This window comes from Chelon labrosus (genome assembly GCF_963514085.1).
Source record: "Chelon labrosus genome assembly, chromosome: 10".
NCBI classification, from domain to species: domain Eukaryota; kingdom Metazoa; phylum Chordata; class Actinopteri; order Mugiliformes; family Mugilidae; genus Chelon; species Chelon labrosus.
The window spans coordinates 9,268,833-9,290,270 of NC_140360.1; the positions used below are offsets into that span (position 1 = coordinate 9,268,833).

A 21,438-nucleotide genomic window follows, 5' to 3' on the forward strand; every position below is an offset into this window, starting at 1 on the left:
TTCCTAACCACAGCATCAGCAGCAGCAGCAGCAGCGGTGAAACATATCTAAAGCTTCCTCTGATTGTGTCTGGGAGAGAGACAGAGCGAGAGAAAGCGAGGGTGAGAGAAAGAGGCCTCTAATAAAGCACAACAGATGCGTGAAGGGCCTTGCATCTGAAGGAGTCTACCTACATATACTTATTATTCATTACTCCCTGTACCACATTATTACTTGGCAGAATCAATATCGGAGCAGCCACAGAAAACAGAGAAAGCGGCATTAGGTATTCAGCACAGTCGGTTATGGAGGTACAAATTGCTTTTAAGTGCAGACACTCTCTTTCTGCGTGTGTGTGTGTGTGTGTGCGACAAAGAAACAGAACAGCGAGTGTGGGCGTCTTTGGGTGCACTTACGCTCGAGTGTGTGCACACATTTGTCACGAGGGCAACTCGACGTGGGAAAAGTCAGCTCGGGCCTTATTTGTGAGCTCGCCGAGATAGATAGGGCTTGCATTTTTTTATTTATTTTTTTCCTCCTCCATTGAGCACCAGCGCCGTAATTCAAGCCGTTTTTTTTCTCTCTCTCTCTCTCTCAGTCGTTTTATATTGTTCAGGAAATACTTACTTTTCCAGGGTCGTCTTTGGAGCGAGGCACTTTGAGAAAACACTTGTTCAAGGACAGGTTGTGTCGTATGGAATTCTGCGGAGAGAGACAGGAAGGGGAAAGAAAAGGCAGAAGAAAAAGAAGTTTAGAGAAATAATAATAATAAAAAAAAAACATATTACAGAGGGACTTAACTGAATCCACTTTTTCCCAATAAGTAAAACAACATTCATAGCTACCTCACGATATATGTGCCGATTCAAGTCCCATTTTGTTGAATTCATTGCTTTAAAGTGGACTCAAGCTGGAGATGAATGAATTACAAGGTCATTTTTTTTCTTTGCTGCTAACAAGACGCAAACAAAACCCAGAAATAATCAGGCGAGATCAATAACGTGGAAGCAAAACTACTAGCTGGAGTATACGGCGTTTTTTTCCAACAATTAACTGCGAACTCTCCTACAGGTTTGGCTCTTGAGGTACTCGAAAGGCAGAAGCGGGCTTCACTTTCTTGTTGCGCAAGTGTGAAAAGCAAGCCGCTACGCGGCAGATACGGGGCCGGCTGAATTGATTAAAACTGAAGAACCTGAAACTGACAATTGAAAAAAGGCGGGGGGAGTCTGAAAACGCATTCAGTGCGGACGGGGAGCGAGGGACCAGAGGGACGCTGCGAGCCATGACTTGGCTTGGCTGCGAGGTGGGTGACAATGCAGGTGCTCACGGGTGTTAGAGGCGTCTCACGTCTGGCTTAATGAAAACTCGAAAAAGCGTTTTTCGCAGCATTCAGCCTCAGCCGTAATGAGGGGAAGCTGTTTTTTTTTTTTTTTCTACAATTTGTAACACCTATTGTTTTTGTGTGTGCCTTGTGTACATGTAGGAGGAGGAGGAGGAGGAGGAGGAGGAAGGAGAGAAAGAGAGCGAGAGAGAGTGTATGCTAACCTGACATGAACCTCTTCTCCCTTCAGGCTCCAGTTCTCCACTCATCTGCTGCTGCTAATTAATACCACTGGGGAGGAGGAGGAGGGGAGAAGACAGAGGGAAGGGAGGAATTTCTCTTCTCCTTTTTTCTCTATTTTTTATTTTTTCTCTCTCCCCCGCTCCACACTGACTCTTGTTTCCTCCTGCTGCAACAAAAACCACCTCCTCTCTTCTGTCTCTGGCACACCATAACAGGCTGGTCCACCTCTGCCTCGCCCCCTACCTCCTGGAGAAATGCTCCGGCGGTTTTCGGCTGCTCTACTTAGCGGGTCACTGGCTGTTTGTGGCCGTCCATCAAGGAAAACATGTGGCAGTCGGGTGATGGGGGGGAAAAAAACTAAAAAGGCGAGGAGGGCCGCCACCAGCTCGCCACACTACGGCAACCATCTGTTACGAAAACTTTCCTGCGGGCCGCGGCTGTGGATCATTAACACAGAGTCCCGTCACTTCAGCCCAACTAAATCGGCTCACCTCTGTCTACTGTTTGTTTATTTACGTATTGGTTTTTTTTTAGCACCTAAGCAGTTTTTGCACACCTGCGCACTATCTGCAGTGTCGGCACAATCCAAAATGTATTTCAGACTTTGCAAACTCTGGCACTTTTAGCCATGTGGGTCCTCTCTTGGTCCTGGGTGGTGTACCAGGCTGACATTAAAAATCTCTCATTGACCTAAATTTGAGGTATTTTTTCCTTGACTCATTTGAAACACGTATACAACAAATACACTACACCACAGACTGGGGCAGAGTATCTCTGCTGATATCCTGAACTGATTTGATTGCAATTCACAGGGTCCCCGTTCAATTCAGCCCAATTTCAGTTTCAAAACAGTTCTGCTTCGTTATGAAAATACATTTTCACAAAACTAATTTCATTGGTTTCTGACATACGTTATTTTTCCACAGTATTTTACCCTTATCTGCAAGATTTCTAATGAGGGGATGTAGAAAATGGCGTATATTTAAAAGAAATTATGAAGCAATATTAGATCTTTCCAATGAAAATCAGTTTTTTAAACCCAGCACTCATAGCTACCATTGGGAGTAGCAGGATATAGTTGCACTATGATACACAACGTTAAACTAAAAACCTGAAATAAATTATATTTGCTTAATATACACCGATCAGCCACAACATTAAAACCATTGAATGGAGAAATAAATAACATTGAGCATCTTGTGTTGATATTCTGCTGGGAAGCTTTTGGACCTGGCATTCATTGGTGTAGATGTCACTTAGACATGTAGCACCCACCTAGACCAGACCAGGCACCCCCACCCCATAGCAATGACACCCCTTGATGGCAGCAGCCATCCCCAGCAGGATGCAGCCTGACACAGGCACGCACACAAAAACGCTTTAGGAACAACTCAAAAAACGGCACAAGGTGTTGACCTGGCCTCCAAATTCCTAAACTGATCAAGTATCTGTGGGATCCCCTAAACCCATAGGACCCAAAGGCCCCCACTAACAATATTCTGTTGCCAGACACCACAGGACACCCTCAGAAGGACCATGTCCATTCTCTCATGAGTCACAACTGTTTTGGGAGGCACAAGGGAGACCTACACAATATTAGGAAGGTGGTCATAATGTTATGCCTGATTGGTGTATGTGCATATGTAGAGGTATGATGAAATGCGTATTTGTAGCTTGCAAACTTGAATTGCATTACATCGTTTTCTTTGTGTCAAGTTTGTTTATGCAAGGCTTATTTTCATTAGTCCAGCGTACCTGGCAGTCGCCGATGTGCAAACCATCAACACTATGTAAAAGAAATAAAGTCAAAAACAAGGTTGAGCTCAGGCACAGCTGTGCTTTGAGCCAAATGCTTTCTTCAGCATGATAACCCACTTAAGAGTTAAGGTGAACACGGCAAAGCAGAACGCTCATCATGCCGTCGATTGCTGAGTAGCACAATAAGAGACACAGATAACTTTGACCTGCTGGTGCTGCCAACAGAACGGCCAGACGATTGCCAGAGTCATTAAGAGTTCATCCTCAGGGCACTGTAAATGTCTGTGGAAACTTCAGCAGTCCATCAAATAGTTGTTGAGATATTTCAGTCTGAACCAAAGCGATGGGGGCCAGCCAACAGATCCGCTATGTATGGAGGCATGCTGCTGGCGTGCCTGCAAATCTAATCTTGACAAATATCATCTGGGATTGCGGATAATGTGTTATTGTAATATTGCTCATATTGTGTTTTCCTAGTCTCACTGGTGTCTTTGATGGAAAGCCTCCGCCTCATGTTTATTTCTCCAAATGTTTCCGTCTTTGCTTCTTGTAATACTTTCAAAATCACATCCATACATTTTGATTTCGAGTTTTTGTTTTTTTGTAAAAGTTATCTTTCATTTACAGTATTCCTAAAAAGGTGAATGACACATACAGGAAAACATATTTTCTTGCCACTGATGGAAATCTGGAAATGAATCTGGAAAACAATTTTAATTTTTCTGCACAGCCATGTGTGTGTGTGTGTGTGTAAAGTTATGTCCTTCAACCCAGGAAGCATCAGTCAAAGCCTGCTTGCATGCACGCACTTTACATGTGTATATAAACTGTATGTGTGAATGCTTCCTTTTTTGTCATCATTAATAAATGTACTGATTAGGCGTGCTGTGAAGTAAGATAATGAGATTCACTGCTGTGTCCTCCTTCCACCCACTCCTTGCTCTGCCTGATTAATGAGATTTTTTTTTTTTTTTGCAGGAATGGCATGGCCCCAGCCCTGCCCAGCAGTTGATAAACTGCACAGTCACAACCGTACCATAGACAGTATAAAGACAGACGCAGAACAGCTCCTCTAAAGTGAAGCCAAAGCAAGTAGAGCTCCCCCTGGTGGTTGGCTGCAGTATAGGTCATAAGCTCCACCCCCTCCATGTTAGCGGATGAGACTAAATCACTAAAGTACTGACATTTTAGGTAGTTAATATAATACTGATGCATGTTCAAGTGTCCATTTTTCTGATAAGTGTAGTTAGTTATTTGACACTATAGAAAAAGGATGTGACATCATGATGACTACAAGTTGCCATGCCAACCGCTAGATGATGCAGTCCCGTAGGACGTAGTATTAGTTAAACGAAAACGTGAGTGAGTCTGGAGGAAGGTGTGGTCATCAGTAACGTGGCTCAGTGTGACGCCACTCTTGGATCACACTGATCAGACTCTGGCTCCAAACTCGCAAGATGGTGCCCACATGTATCCCCGGGAAAATAGCGTCAGTTTGGCCAATGCAAGGAAGTGGGGACGTTTTGTCCATATTTATACACAGTCTATGGTCGAGACCCATGAGTCAGACGTTGGCAAATTTCGCATCCAAAGAACATACATTAAATCATTGTTTTCTTTCTTCAAAAGCAGAATTGCAAACAAACTCAAGCAAAAAACATTTTTCCAAACTACTAATATGTCATCCTCTTGAAACAATTATCAAATTAAATTAGATTAGACGCTTGAGAATTTGTTTAATTACAAGAGAAAGACAAAAATAACATTAAAAAAAGTTCATTCATTTATGTCGCCTGCAGATGAGATTGCACCTGCAGCCATTTATTATAAATATCTGCTGTAGAGGTACAGTTTCAGTAATGCTTACCGGTGTTATGGGCAATTTTTAGATTAGATTAATTTCAGATTTTTAGGCTGTAAATTAAGAGTTATGTCCCAGAAAAACAAGGTAAAATGAAGATATTATTAGATATATGAGGCTGTGTGCATGTGTGCGTGGCATGTACACTATATACAGTTTATCTGTGCATGTGGTGGAGGATGCTGCTTCTGCTTAACTAAGAGTGCACCATCCTGGACTTGACGAGGTTAGTTATATAAGGCGGGCTCGATAAGCATGGGTGACTTTTTTGACAAAATGCAATGTGATATAATGTGATGTGTGACAAAAAGTCAGGTTTTGGAAACACGCTTTCGGGTGGAGAGTAAAGACAGAGGAAGAGGAGCGGGTGAGTCTGTGTGTATGTGTGGATCAGCCAGAGAAAAGGAATAAGTGATCAAAGCAGCAATGATGAGGTTGACAGACATGGATGAAAAGGTTAGGTGTGTGTGTGTGTGTGTGTGTGTGTGTGTGTGTGCGTGCAGACAGGGTATGGTGCAGGTTAGAGCAGCCAGAAGGATATTCTGGCCACAGGCAGGAAGCTTGTTGTGTGTGTGTGTGTGTGTGTGTGTGTGTGTGCAGATACGCCAAGGAAACAGGTCACATGGAGAAGAGTGATGTTACATAAGTGGGTAGGTTTGGAAGATTTGGGTCATGGCAGCTGAGTTAAATACAAAGTGGCAACATGAGACGGCATTTCCTCTAACGTGAATTTAACAGTCTTGAAAAGTGACGATTCACAAGCGTGGAAACAGAACTTGTCCTATTTTACCAAAACAATTCTGATTACAGTCAAATGGCTGGTTGGGGAAGTCGGATGCAATAGAAACATACAGTGCAGCCCAACTAATACAGAGTGACAGAAAGGGACTAGTTTAGGTTGTAATGGTTTCCAGTGGTGCCATTCTCATTCACTTTATACATGCAACTCCAGAATTTATTATCAGATCCACCGTTCTGCGAAGGGATCTCCTCTCTAGTACTAACTGGAAGAAGGATTACCACCCAAAACTGCAAATGTGCAAGCTGTAAAGCTCTGCCTACTGTACATATACCGATCAGGCATAACATTATGACCACCTTCCTAATATTGTGTAGGTCTCCCTTGTGCCTCCAAAGCAGTTGTGACTCATCAAAGAATGGACATGGGCCTTCTGAGGGTGTCCTGTGGTGTCTGGCAACACTATGTTTGGGATCTAGGGAATTTGGAGGCCAGGTCAACACCTTGTGCTGTTGTCCATGTTTTTTGAGTTGTTCCTAAAGCGTTTTTGTGTGTGTGCCTGTGTCAGGCTGCATCCTGCTGCCATGAAGGAGTGTCGTTGCAATAAGGGTCAGGGTGCCTGGTTTGGTCTATGTGGGTGCTACATGTCTAAGTAACATCCACACCAATGAATGCCAGGTCCAAAAGTTTCCCAGCAGAACATTGTATTGTCACAACATGGTCAATGTTATTTACTTCTCCTGTCAGTGATCATTGTGTTATGCATCAACCATCGCTTTGCAGCTGACAGTTGGTCGTTAGTGGACCTGGTTGCCAGGTAACCTTCTTGCATATTTCCCACCCCAAATGTTTCTGAGTGTCACAAGCAGAACATAGAAATGAAACACTGAACAGAGATCGTTCAACCACTTTTCTTTCCAAAACCACAGACACAAGACTAGTGTAGATTTCTAGATTCTAGAAAGGCGTCCATTACGGATCACCAAGTTATTCTTGGTATTAGTGGTCCTCTGTTTGCGACCGACACTTCCATCGGGTTTCACCTGGCGGTAGCACAGTTTGGGAGAACTCTTTGCTTGTGTCATATATCAGTCAACTGTGTGAATCACTCCCAATGGTTGTCACCTCAATGGTGTTGCCTTCAAGTTGAGATAACTTCAACTTGGTACGTTTTTTTTCCAGGTATAATCGCTGCAACTCGCCGAACTTCAACTTGTTTTTTTCTAGAGTCTCTACTGAGCAGGGTAAGGAATGAACCCTTCATGTTATGTATCTTGTGTAAGTTCCCCCCCCGAAACCCATGCTCACAGGGAGACTCAGATCAAGGGGCAGAAGTTCTGTTGACCGAGGTATCAACCTATGGAGGACTTTATGGAGTCTGACGTGCGCACACAAATGAACATCTCGCATAGCTGTATTCAGGAGGGTCCCTTCCATGGCCTTCTGGATGAATGTATTGCCGTGTCAAAGAGGTAGTCCTTGTGCGCCCACGGACAGAACAAGAGATATGGAAGCAGAGGCGAAAAAAAAAAAAAAAAAGCGGAAAGGAAGGAAGATACAGCGGGAGGGGATATTTGGAGAGGAGAGATACAGAAGAGATTTTATTAACTTTCAGCTGAACCCGTACGGCACATAAGGAGAGAGAGGGACATGCGGTAAGGTTTGGAGGTAAGGCAGAGGAGAAGGCGCTGGGAGGAGGCACAAAGAAATAAATAGGCTGGGAGAGGGAGTGTGGGGTACACGCGCATACGGACAGGTGTCTTAGATGTGAAAGTCTCCTGGGTTCATTGAGGCGCCTTATTATATCCTGATGGTGACGGAGTGACAGACTCTGCGCGAGTATGCAGGGTTGAATGCAAGTCACTACTTCAAACCCCATCCGATACATATTCATTTCATTTGATGGACCCTTCCCCCCACCCACTTCACTCCCTCACCGAAGCACTTCACACAACTCATCTATAAGATGAGAGGCATGTGTGACGGTGCAGTGTGTGTTAGTACACTAGAGTATGTGCGCGAATATGTGTGTGTGTGTGTGTGAACAGCTGTGTGTATTTTAGGGTTTTGTTTATGCATGCACCTGTTTATGGGTGTCTATCCAGGCAGGTGTGTGTGCACCGGTGCATGTGACTGTGAGGAGATATGCACACACCTGTTCATCTATTGTAAGGGAATATGCGGGTCTACACGCATGCATGTTTACAGCATGAGTGTACTTCTGTGTGTGAATGTGTGTGTGATGGGAGGATAAGGAGATAAAGGCACAGAGTGAGTGGGTGTGTGTGTGTGTGTGTGTGTGTGAGACTGGCACAAAAAAACAAAACATCACAGACAAGGTGGAAGTGGGGTTGCTGCTGTCTCTGGGGATCTTGCATGTTGCTCCAAAACAATAAGAATACACTAAAATGCAGTGTATTATTCCAACCAGCAGGCCCTTCTCGAGTAAATGCAGCCTTTACCAGCTAATGCAAGAGGACGATGTATACTTGCAAGCTATTGTTGCGCTTACATACGTCCAGAATGGCATTTCATGGGCACAGGTCGGTCTGCTTTATTGCACTAAGATGCATGAAGTAAGGAACACATGCATTGACCACAGTCGCTCCCCCTAAGACAACTTAAGCCATATTGTAGGTTACTGCTAATACAAAGGCTAACTTTCTTACTGCTGCTTCAGAATAAAAGCCTTGCACCAGGGGGAACCAGCCAACAGATCCTGTTCCTTCTAGTTGAATGCTTTTATTGTGAAGCAGCTGCAGGAAATGTAATGAGTTCCTCACCAAGTTAGAAGTAGCGGCGACATCGTACAATAAGAAGTGTACGCAGAAAAAGAAAAAGTGAGCCGTTAGATGAAGGGGTGAGATTCACACAGCCTTGGCTCAAATACAAAGTAGGGCTTCATTGTTTGTTGCTGCTGGTGAGACAATGAAACACGGTGTTGTCTGTGAAGGTTCTCAGCCATTTTCAGGTCATGGTACGTCCAAAAGACAAAGCTGAAACAAGAAGCTACTTGGATGAGTGGCAGAACGACTTCACCCAGCAAGTCCAAATTGTCTCAGTTTTGTTTTTCTGGAAAATACAATATGAAAAAGTCTAGTTTAAGTAACAAATTGACTTCTTCTAGATGCATTTTCATTCATCAAAAGCCAATATTCCTGCTAAGATGTTTAACTAAAAATGAATTTTCCAATTATATACTTGTTTACATGCAAAATCTTCCACCCTGGCAGAACTGTTTAATTGTGCAAACACAGCCACCTTCTTTCAATCCTTCAACCACCTTCAACCACCCGCCGGTCTCCCTCTCCACTGTCATCTATCCAATAAAGGCATAAAAGGCCAAAAGATAATTTGCTGATGCATCTCTACCCCAGCTTTTCAAACTGATGCCTAGTTTGCTTGTGTACAGCCCATAGAGCTGACAGTAATGTGATGTGTCAATTATGAAGACACTTATTCGGTGCATATACATATAATCAATTCAAACTGTCACTTATGCACACACTTAATCCTGTATATTACATATAATCTGTTTAGATATTATACCCACTGTCAACCATCAACATTTTGTACATGACACAACTGTACACACTGTATAGATACTGTAGGACAAAGCACCACTTAACCCAAGTACTGCCATCTTTCTATATACTGTACCGGCACTTAGTGTGAACAATGGCTTATTTGCACGTCTAGTTAGATGCTAACTGTATCTCACTGGCTCTGCAAAAATCTAATCTAATATGAATGAGTTGCAAACTGCATTTATAATCCCAAATGTGCTGCATGCATGTCCAAAGAATGCTCCTTCATATCATTTTAGCCCAGCTGTATCCAAAATGAGAAATATCCAAAAGGAATACCTGATTTACATGACCCTGGAATGCTGTCTCATTTAGATTACAGGTGGATTATTAGCCTGAAGATAAGCATTGTGACTGATGCATTTAATGGTGATCAGATGCTGGACATTGACCAGTAAGCTAGCATGTTGGTAATTATCATAGACTGTATAAAGACGGACACGGAACAGCTCCCCAGAAGTGAAGCCAAAGCAAGCAGAGCTCCCCCTGGTGACTGGCTGCAGTATAGGTCACAAGCTCCACCCCCTCCATGAACCAAAACACTAAATTACACGTCAAATATTTTTTTTTCAAGGATGGTTTCTGTCATTTTAAGGCAGTTCATATAATACTGATGCATACTCAAGTGTCGTTTTAGTTAGTTATTTGACGCTATAGTAACAGTCCAGTGTATAATCCAACATTTCCTTGTAACTGGTGGAGGTAGAGCAGAGCGTAGTGTTAATTAAACGAAAACAAAAGTGAGTCTGGCGGAAGTTTGGTTGGGTCAATGATATCGCGGCTCTGCGTGGCTTCACTCTTGGGAATGTACAGTGCAACTCGCAAGATGGCGCCGCCCGTATTCCCAGGAAAATAGCATCAATTTGGCAAATGCAAGGAAGTGGGGACGCATTGTCCATATTTATATACAGTCTATAGTAATTATTTTATCTTCCATCTTGAGGTAAACAGAGGAAGAACACTGTTCAGCTCACCAAGTCATCCAACAGGAATGTACGCTTTCCTGCTTGCATGTAAAAGATGAGCCTGGTGCAACTTTTTCCACTTGCCGTCTTTCCAGTGTCACATCAGTGGGATTTCTAATCTCACAACTAATTTAGAAAGACAAATCCTTTCAGCTGTAATTTTAATATAGTGTTTCAAAAATAACACAGAGACCAAACTAGGTCACGGTGGCACACTTCCTGTCGCTGGTTGTGTCAAGCAGAGGGCTGCGGCAAAGTGACAGCTTCTGTCAGCGGCTTTCCGGGAGAGGAGGCGAGCGAGTGGGGAAGGAGGAAGGAGGGGAAGAAGGACAAGCAGGAAGGAGTTCACTGGTTGCACTGTGCATCTCAATAATGTTTGACAGACGCCTTTTTCTATTCTCGTTCGTACTTGATGAAATGAAGGCCGTTCTACGCTGAATTGTGAACTCATTAATTGGGTGAGCTCCGCTAAGCTGCTCAGGAGGGTGATTGGTTCATGGCTAATGAAACTGTACTGGACTGCCTGGGGGTACAGACGATACACACACAATCCATCTAAATTACAAAAAAAAGATTTTTCTCTTCATTTGATTAAGAGTTTTAATTGCCCAAAAATAGAGCCTTTTTGTACAACCTGTGCTGTATGTATGAGCCCCAACTACCACACATATTCCCAAATGTGCTGCACACATGTCCAAGAGATGTTCCTGAATGTAAACGTATCAAAAACTATATTAAGATTGTATAAAGGAAAAGTTAAGAGCCCTTGTTTCTGTCACCTCTAAGCCCTTCTTTGATTAAAATGTGAGTTCAGTCAATGACATGACCTTGGGATCATAAACTAGAAAGGCTGTTAGCCTTGACATGATCATGTACATTTTCTGCTTGATCATGTGTCTGTCTACAGAATCTGAAATACACCAATCAGGCATAACATTATGACCACCTTCCTAATATTGTGTAGGTCTCCCTTGTGCCTCCTAAACAGCTGTGACTCATCAGAGAACGGACATGGGCCTTCTGAGGGTGTCCTGTGGCAACAGGATGTTGTTAGTGGGGGTCTTTGGGTCCTATGGGTTGAGGGGAGGGGCCTCTGTGGATCATCCCAAAGACACTTCAGTTTGGGATCTAGTGAATTTGGAGGCCAGGGGCCTCATGTACGAAGGGTGCGTGCGCACAAAAATGTTCCGTACGTTCTTGTTCACGGAAAAGTTCAGAAGAATGAAATGACCGTGAACATGTGCGTGCCTCACGCCAACGTCATGGCTGGCGTACACTGGCTTCTACAGCTGTTGATCCTCAACAGGTCAACATTAAAGCGCAATTTGCAGCGAGAGCTGGTTTTCCGAATGTAATCGGAGCTATGGACTGCACACACGTTGCTATAAAAGCGTCATCACATGATGAATTTGTTTATGTCAACAGGAAGCATTTTCATTCGATCAATGTACAGATCATATGTGATGCACAAATGCAATTAACTAACATTGGTTAATGGTGAGGTGGCCTCACACACACTCTCCCACTCACTCCTCTTGCGTTTATTGTTTATGCTGGAGGACAGCGTGCCAAAGAGTACATTTTTGTGCGCCTCCACTCCAGTGAGTAGCGTCGCCAATTTGCTTTCTTACGTCTTACTCATTCTTATCGTGCAGAGAGGGGAATCTCAGATGCAGGGTCAATTTAAATATAATTTGCATATTTAAATGGGGCGTGGACGGGTACAACGTGTGCGCTCAATTCCACGTTGACTGGGATGTACAAAGGAAATGTGCTTCTGTCTTTGTACATGAGGCCTCAGGTCAACACCTTGTGCTGTTCTTTTTTTTAGTTGTTCCTAAAGCGCTTTTGTGTGTGTGTATCTGTGTCAGGCTGCATCCTGCTGGGGATGGCTGCTGCCATCAAGGCGTGTAACTGCTATGGGATGGAGGTGCCTGGTCTGGTCTAGGTGGGTGCTACATGTCTAAGTAACATCCACATGAACGCCAGGTCCTGTCAGTGGTCATAATGTTGTGGCTGACTGGTGTATATGCGAGAACAAATACATTTAACAATTCGAGATTCAGCACTCAAGGATATGGAAGTCAGTGACCAGTTTTCCACTCGCCCCACTGGCTCATGTCTGTGTGTGTTTTTCTTTCAAATGTATATTTTTAACTTTATACATTATTTAAAACGCTGTTTGCTGTTCTCGATGACCCTGATAAGAGCCACGGCTTCATATTCCTTTTCCTCCTCCACGCACTTTGAAAATAGGTGAAGTTGCGCGACAGAAATACAATTTCTCTGACAGATTCACCAAAAAGCGCACGGATTGTTTTTGTCTCTCTCCTTAGCAGATGTTGCCTGTGATGCACAATTTGTTGTTTGTTGACCCAAAGACAAGACGAGGTCTTGTCAGTGTTTTTTTTTTTTTTTTTTCTCCTTTCTTTCTTTTAGCGTTTCAGTGACGTGCCATTTTCAAATGAAAAGTGATTTCTTTTTTCAGAATGCTTTCCATTTTAGTCTGGGTGCACCGCAGCCACAGCAATAGATTAGAAATGACAAGGCTGTTCGATGTAAACACGTACATGTAATAATACACATGTGACTGCAGTAAGAGCAGCAAATCCAAATCCCACAAATGTTACTGGCACAAACTTGCCTTAACTATAAGTCAGAAAATCATCTCTCCTGTATAGCTTTATGACATGCTGATGTTATTTAGGTCCTGACAAAAGACAGGCTCATGTCAGGCAGGATGCAAAACCCATAACTAGCGAATAAGCTCATTCTGTGGTATAATTGTTGCATTCCAGAGTGCTAGGGAAACCGGCCTTAAGCCTATTATTAGCCATATGGAGAGTGCTACAGGCCTGGCTGGTTAGAGAGGGAAGCACGGTGTTGGATGAGCGCCAAGTGCTCGAGGAGATAGCAAGAGAAATTCCTCGCTTTTAATTAAGAATTTAATACTGAGACTGGTATTAGTGATTAGTGTGTAATTAAAAGCTCTAGCGGTGATTCACATACAAGTATAATTAATAGCTGCTGCATCTATGTGCGCCCTGTGTGTTTATGTATAGACGTGCAGGCTCGGCTCATTTGTGCGAGCGCGGAGTCTAAAATGACACAAATGCTGATAATATTAATTTGTTTTGCTTACAGTTGGCAAGAGTTTATATTGAATACAAATGCGGTGAAGGGAGGGGGCCGGCCCTTTGTATATATTGACTCATAAAGAGAAACTGTGGATGTGATTGTTTCACTGTTCAACTCCGACTGTGACAGTTCAACCTTTAACTAATGGATTGGGGAAAGGAAATTTGCTTCATAAAGGATGTCCACAGTTATTATCTTTGCTTGAATTTGTGGTTTGTGATGGAAAAAGAAAGTATTAATAAGTGCGTTATGTGCATATGCGCACCAGTCAAGCATAACATTATGACCACTGACGGGAGACGTGAATAACATTGTGACAATTCAATGTTCTGCTTAGACATATAGCACCCACCTAGACCAGACCAGACCAGACGACCCCATCCCATAGCAGTGATGCAGGATGCAGCCTGACACAGGCACACACACTAAAACCGTTTAGGAACAACTAAAAAAAAACATGAAAAAAGGCACATGGTGTTGACCTGACTTCCAAATTCACTAGATCCCAAACAAGTATCTGTGGGATGATCCACAGAGGCCCCTCCCCTCAACCCATAGGAACCAAAGGCCCCCCACTAACAACATCCTGTTGCCAGATACCACAGGACACCCTCAGAAGGCCCATGTCCATTCTCTGATGAGTCTGCTTTGGAGGCACAAGGGAGACCTCGACAATATTAGGAAGGTGGTCATAATGTTATGCCTGATTGGTTTCTACATATGCGAGACGTTTTTAAATTTAACTTCACAAGTAAATCAACATCTATCACCAAATTACAAATCCAAAAGGTAAAAGAAATCTTCACTTACTATTTATTGACAACGTTTATCTGCTCCATGACGACGCGTAGTGTGGGTGCGGTTTTACCAAAACAGACAGTGATTACGTCATTTCCTTAACCCAAAGGAAAGTGGTTTCCCCCACTGTGGAGCGTCAACTGCCAGCAATATAATAGCAGACAGTTTTTTCCTTAACTTTACTGATAACACTGATTTCATTAAACAGAAGAAGACAACCAAGATGGAACCGGTTTTGTGTGCCGATGCCCACTTAGATTCTGGCTTTATTCATCTTTTCAAACAGTTGTTGTTGTTGTTTTGCTACCTCCATGTTCTTGGAAATCCTCACATCACCTCATGTTTACCCCATGTGCATTCAGCCCAGAGAGAAATGATCCGATCAAGCGTTTACGTGGTTACCGCTCCGATTATAATTACTTCACACCATCCCTCTCAATGAATGAGGTTGTCTGTTCCGAGGTGGTAACATGAAGCAGGAAAGAGCAGCCAATACGTCTTTCTCCTGTCGTCAGAACGACCGCGGCCTCTTTAGGGTTAAAACAGCAGCAAATTGGAGAAACTAGTGGCGACACCTGAAATATATGCATTCACACCTGTGTGCTTGTGTGTTGACGTTCTTCTGTATTTACGTCACTAAAAACGGTGGGTGACGTCTAGTCAGCTGTGTTAAGTTCCTCCTAAACGCCTCAGGCTATGGTGCATGAAGTGCTATATGACTGTAAATCAAGTTTTATCCAGATTTTGCTTTCTAAAGGAGATTTAAATCAGCTTTCAGCTTTGATAGCAATGCATCTAATCAGTGTTTAATTCTGCGTACAAGGACCTCTATGCTGTATACCACTATCTTTAGTGCAAGCTCAAGGGGGAGGCTTTGACCACACATCTGGACGGCAGACTGGTCCAACATGACACGTAAACTGGGAATGCTAAGGTACATGTAACAGCTCTGCATGTGTTACTTGGTAACGAGGGCATAAACACACAGTTAAGAGGGGAGACTCAATAAAACAAACAAGACGGCCGTGGCATTTTCCCAGCCATCACTATCAGACTCTTTTCAAGTGACTCTCTGGAAAATACAGCCAAAGGCGCACTCTTAAAGACATGCACAGGTATATAAATAAAAAAAAATGCATAATGAAAAAAAAATATTTCTGTGAGCACAAATGTAGAACTGCACGAATCACAACAAGCATACTAGAGTGGTGAAATACCGGTTGCACACACGAGACACAAACTTCAGTGCAGCTCCAGCCACATAATGACTTCCAGCAGCCAATGACAGCAGACTTCCTCCACATACATAAGTATACTTGACACTGAGCATCATCCTCCACTGCGCTCAGTCGCAGAGCCCCCGTAGAGCAGGGAGGAGAGGAAGGGAACCAGAATAATGGCCTAGTGCTGATTCATATCAGGTGATTGTCTGTGACATGTGGTGTTCAGCCAAAGGCCAAAGGCCATTGCGACAGTGCTGCCCTTTACAACGTCACATTAGGCCTTGCTAATTCGCAGGCAATTAGCCTGGCTGCCCGGGGGCCACAGGGGTCGCAAGAGAGCAGGTTAGTCAGCACAGGCTGTAATAAGCCATTTGGTGAAGGTAGAGGTGAAGGCTGCATTTCTCAAGAGGAAAAACATGGGAGGACCTTCACATTTAAATAACACGATGAGCTTTGAGTAGTCCACATTTTCCGCATGAGTGGAATAACACAATTTATGTGTCATCTAAGAATTTAATTGATCAGAGTCTTTCAAATGTAAATTGTCAGTTTTCTGAGTCAAATCATGAAATTGGTTGTTTTGTCTGACCGCTAAACCAAAACCCAAAGATGATCGACTTAAAATACACAATTACCAAAAGCAACAAATTACAAAACTGTCAACCGGCTAATCTTTTTCAAAAAACCCCAGCAGTTATTATCCACCGAGGAAGAAAATGTGATTTCACCAAGACTTGAAATCTTTTCAAAAGACAATACACTATAAATAATACTTCACCGGCCTACGTAAAAGTTAATTTAGATAAAAATATAAAAACATAGAAGAGAAAATACTGTAGGGCACATGGTGAAGGTCAGGTTTTAGAGTTTAAAGTCCTGTTTTAAAGCGGTCGACAGGACGGCCAATTGGTCTGGGCGCATGGCACACGGACGAAGGTGCCCTCAGCAGTCTAGTCCCCGGTTGCCCCCAGCTGCTGCATGTCATTACCCTCCTTTCTTCCTGGTAGTAATTCTATTTGCAAAACTATCCAATAAAAAAAACTCACTTAATTGAATGAGACAATTTTACAGACTGACAAGCGAGACAGGGAGCAAGAAAAAGAAAACCCTGAGTGGTTTCATGCTGCTAATAGGTAGTTTAGGCTTCTGCGTCAATTTAACGCCGTAGCTACGGCAACAGCCCAGACCCTACACAGACCATACGCAGACCCTGACGGCGTAGCCTGACGTGCACCTACTAAGAAATGTAAGTACGTGCCGCTTTAGTTTAGTTTCCGCTTTAGTATTTCCATCTGCTTCTCCTTCTCTGCAATTTTTGAATTGATTGTTTTAGGTCAACTGAAATGGAACACATCAAGGAAAGGTTAACTGAGTGAGGTTCGAAGGTACAAGCATATTCATGACTCGAGTTTCAGTCGCCATTGTTGAAAGTGAAGCAGAATGTAGAAACAAAAATTAACCCGACTAGCAAAAAAGACACAGCGCCGACTAGTGTTCGGGTGGCGTTGTTACAGAGCGAGCCAGACTGGCTAACACACAAGTATAAATGGCTCGCACCGGCGCTGGCTACGTGCATAGGTAAAGGCGTCCATGTCCCGCAGTACTTTAAATGCACCCTAAGAGTGGAGAGACATGTGGGTGTGAAAGGGATGTGAGGGGGCTGCAGAGGGCATGGGAAAGTAGAGCGATGCACAGCGTAGGACACAGCCAGAGACAGCAGGGAGAGGCTGGTAAAGATAACATAGGGGAGATAACGCTGTTCCAAGCGATAGAAAATAACACCAGGATGACGCAGCATGATGCAACGCGGCTTGCAATCAACTGGAGTTTAGTCCTCTGCTTAAAAAAACTAATCAAAACACAGATATGGTATGCATGCACAAGTTAGAAGCGCCAGCAAGCTCCATAAACAAATTGCTTATGCATGCCCTATTTAATTTCATGATGTTTCTTTTTTGTTGTTGTTGTTGTTGTTGCAGAACCTCCTCCACAGCTACAGAAGGAGCTTCTCATCATCACAGATGAAAAGAGCTCTCTGCATTTATTCTTACGGGAAGCGGCGCACTAGATGTAAATCTAGTGTAAATGCAGCACGTGGAGTGGTCATTCTGGATGTGTGTGTGTTTGTGGGTTGAAGTTGCGCGGACACGTCTGTGACTGCGCGTTGTCCTGGTTTCAACTCTGCCGCTCCTGCACTCTCACATTATCATACAGAGCAGACGGAGTGCGTGTGCTGGGTAGTAAAACTCTCCTCTGCTCTCTGACAGTCCTCCCCACCCACCCTCCCTCTCTCCCTCCCTTCTCATCTCCTGCTGAGCTCCCGGTGCGTAATCTGTAGACTGCACACGTACACTGCCTACCTGAGTGGGAGCCTCTCTGTGGGTGTGCTGGCTTGTGTGTACGTGTGTGTGTGTGTGCACGCACCCGTGTGTGGCAGAGGGTGAAGGAGACGGCAAACACGACAGACCACGTATGAGGTGTTTTCTGAGAGCGTTCGCCTCGAGTCGGTGCATTCGGTAAAAAAAAAAAAAAGAAAGGCGCATCTTCCGAAAATGTGTGTTACTCGCGGAGAGCGCGTCTTTGCGGAGAGCCGACGACGTCGTCGGCCCGACGTGGTGGCAAGACAATCTCCGTGTCTGCATCCCGCTGTGTGCAGCTGACAGCAATCACCTGAACTGGAATGAACCGGACTTATGTAACTTTTCTCTGTGACGGTCACGGCTGGTATGAAGCGAGACCCACTGTGCCGAGTCTGGTCACCCAGGAAGCAAAAAGTTTACAGACTAATGCAGAACTGGGACTTAATTTGTTGCTTTACACGCTTTCGAAAATACCTGTTCATGCACATGGCAGTGAAATCACACAAGATTAAACGAGCGTCTTTGTTTGCAGATTTTAATAAGTGTAAAATATATTTTTGTCAAACGCTGCTACACTAAAAAAAAAAAAATGTTCATACGGGCCTGGTCTCGGTGGAAAGCAACACAACTCTGGGTGGGTTAGGCTTCTTGCAAAACAAAGTGTACTGGTGGTATCGTGGACAAATGCCAGAACATGTGAAAAGAAAACCACAACGCCATCAGCGCTGTGGCTTAATGATGCTACTAGAATGCAGCCACACACACAAATCAATGAATCTAGCGGTGTAATTATGAGATACTGAAACATCCTGGCGCTCAAAACACAACCAGCAGCAGAATGCAGTCGTGAGCTGCAGCGAGAGAAAGCCTGAAAGGTCTCTGTAACCCTCATCCCCTCTCTCCGAACAGAAAAACTAATTGATTGAATCCTAAATGCAGGCATAAGAAGCTCTGCCAGCACAACCTGGCTTGTATCATAACCTTTTTGTCTCCGTTGCTGGCATGCACCTCCGCTCGGGGAACGGTGTGCTGAAGATTACAGGCGGGGAACAAACACGAGTTCGTGAAAAGGGAAAAGAAGGAGAGTGGAGAGGAGTGAGTGACTAAGAGAGTGAAGGAGAGAGGAGGGGATTTAGCCGAGTGCAAGTGCTCGGGAGATGAAGATAGAAAGTGAAAGAGGGAGAAATAATGAGAGAAGAAAAATGTTCCCGCTCTCAGAGAGATGAATTGGTTGATAGTTTGCAGACAGCCTTTTCAGTGTGTCAGTGGAAGGACTATATCCATTCCCTTCTTCACTAATAAGGCAGAGAATCCCCAAGACACAACCGCAGGGATCTATTCATTTGTCTCCAATAACACAGCCACCTTTCTGCTCATATTAGCCAGGATTTGCATAGCTACATTTGCATAAGGATTTAATAATGTCATCTGAATGAGGCGAAATGCACCTGTCAATCATTCGCGGTTCACTAAAAGGTTTCCCTTCCTCTTCCAGGAAACAACCGGATCGGGTTTGCGCATTCCGAGCAGCGGCGTTACGGGTTCAATAGGACGTGATCAAATTCGTACCCGGTATAAAACCTGCTCGCCGAGTCCAATTTCTATCAAATCTGGGTTTAAAAATGTATAAGTCATAAATAATGAAACGAGAAACTTAAAGAGTTCTATTGACATAATGGACTCCTCATACTCGAGTAGATCCAAGTCCCAGTGGCATGTTGGTCCAAACCTGGAACAGACTGATGTAAAACCCTCTAATTTATAGAAAGTCCTGTCATCACCTCCCCCAGCTGTCACAGAGTTAGACAGATGATGATACCTAGCTAATTTAATATCCGTCAGTCAGAATCCAAAATCTGTGAGTTATCTAAATGCTGTTCTATAATACACCAAGTTCCTAAAATACTCTCTGTTGCAGCTTTTATGATGAACCACCTGATCAGAGGCCAAGCGCATCGTGATTCATTTGGATCCACTAGAGTATTAGAGATACCGAAAGTTATTCCTTAAAGGAACTACTGTTTTTTACAACCTGAACCTTGTTTGTAGCATAAAATACGATCGTTTACTCATCCATATAACTTTTGCGTCATTTGCACTCGTAATTAGATCAACGTAAATCCATATAGTTGGAGTGACTGGGGCACCGAGACGCAGCCTCTAAATAACGCATTATCTGCCGCGAAACTCGTTCATTTCGCCAATATTTTGGCTGCTAGTTTTTTTGCGGCATGGCTGAATATCTTTCCATTTCTGAGGTTGTGGACGAACCATAGCAGTAGCAAATTACAGGTAAACAAGCCGACCACCGCGGGTGCGTGCACCGCTCAGAGATTACATCCAGGTCAGGAGACATCATCTGGGGTCTATAGGTCAATCTACAGACCCCAGATGATGATAACATCTAACTCCGGACTCAACGGGGAATAGCATTAGTGTACGATAAGAAAATATTGGTGAAATGAACGAATTTCGCGGCAGATAATGCGTTATTTAGAGGCTGCGTCTCGGTGCCCCAGTCACTCCCACTATATGGATTTACGTTGATCTAATTATTTCCTAAACGAGCGCAAATGACACAAAAGTTATATGGGTGAGTAAACGACCGTATTTCATGCTAGAAATAACGTCCAGGTTGTATAAAACAGTAGTTCCCCTTTAATATTAGACGAATCCCACTGCACCTGATTAAACTCTGCAATTTGCAGCTTGCAAACTGGATGTTTCGTACAGAATTAAGGAGATATAAAAAAAATAAAATAAAAAAAACGTAAGCTTTGACAATTAACACATGAACTTTACGAAGCTGGAATATATAATATATATGTGTTCAGACCTGGTACTGCTGTAACATGAGTGATCTGATCACAAGTGAGGCGCTGTAAACACAAAGCGCACTAAGGACACGTTCAAGATCTGTTAGCTCAGACCACATTTCAGGTTGGTCTGGGCAACTAGAGACCACAGTCCTTTCAGAGTATGAACACTCAGTGTGTCCCAGCCACATTGACAGACCGACCTACCCGGCCAACATCCTCTGTATAAGCAGAGTTTTGAGTCATTCATTCAGAAAACAACCCCCCCACCCCCAACACAACTCCAATTATGAGGGATTGCCAGACAGGGCCAAAGCACTGTTGCTGTCTGTTCATTAGTACTGAGTGCCTTTGAAAATGCTGTCCACATTAATTACCAACGTGTTCATGTTTGCAGTGCAGCCATGTGGCGTTAAGTTGTATTTCCTCAACGATGACCTTTATTAATGGCATTTTTTTCTTTCACTGCTGCAAACAGCGCAGTAAAACCATATCCTGTCGCATTTTATTTACATACAGTGCTTAAAACTGATCCGGATGTGAAGACATGCATTTCAAGCTGGCAACTTGTGCTCCAATCACTCAGGACACATGTTAATACCAGATATTACAGGGCCAGGCTCACATAGTTCATAATTTCTGTCTTGTCT

General features: G+C 43.6%; 1 protein-coding gene across 2 annotated transcripts in view; it reads right to left on the minus strand.

The window, feature by feature from the left end:
* Window positions 1-21,438, minus strand: part of LOC311494285 (forkhead box protein J3-like) — a 62,872-nt gene that overhangs the window by 32,771 nt on the left and 8,663 nt on the right. For both annotated transcript variants that reach the window (XM_084553249.1, XM_084553250.1), the window contains one exon: window positions 607-681. In XM_084553249.1, the coding sequence (XP_084409375.1) occupies window positions 607-681 (75 nt within the window). The remainder of the gene's footprint in view (window positions 1-606; window positions 682-21,438) is intronic.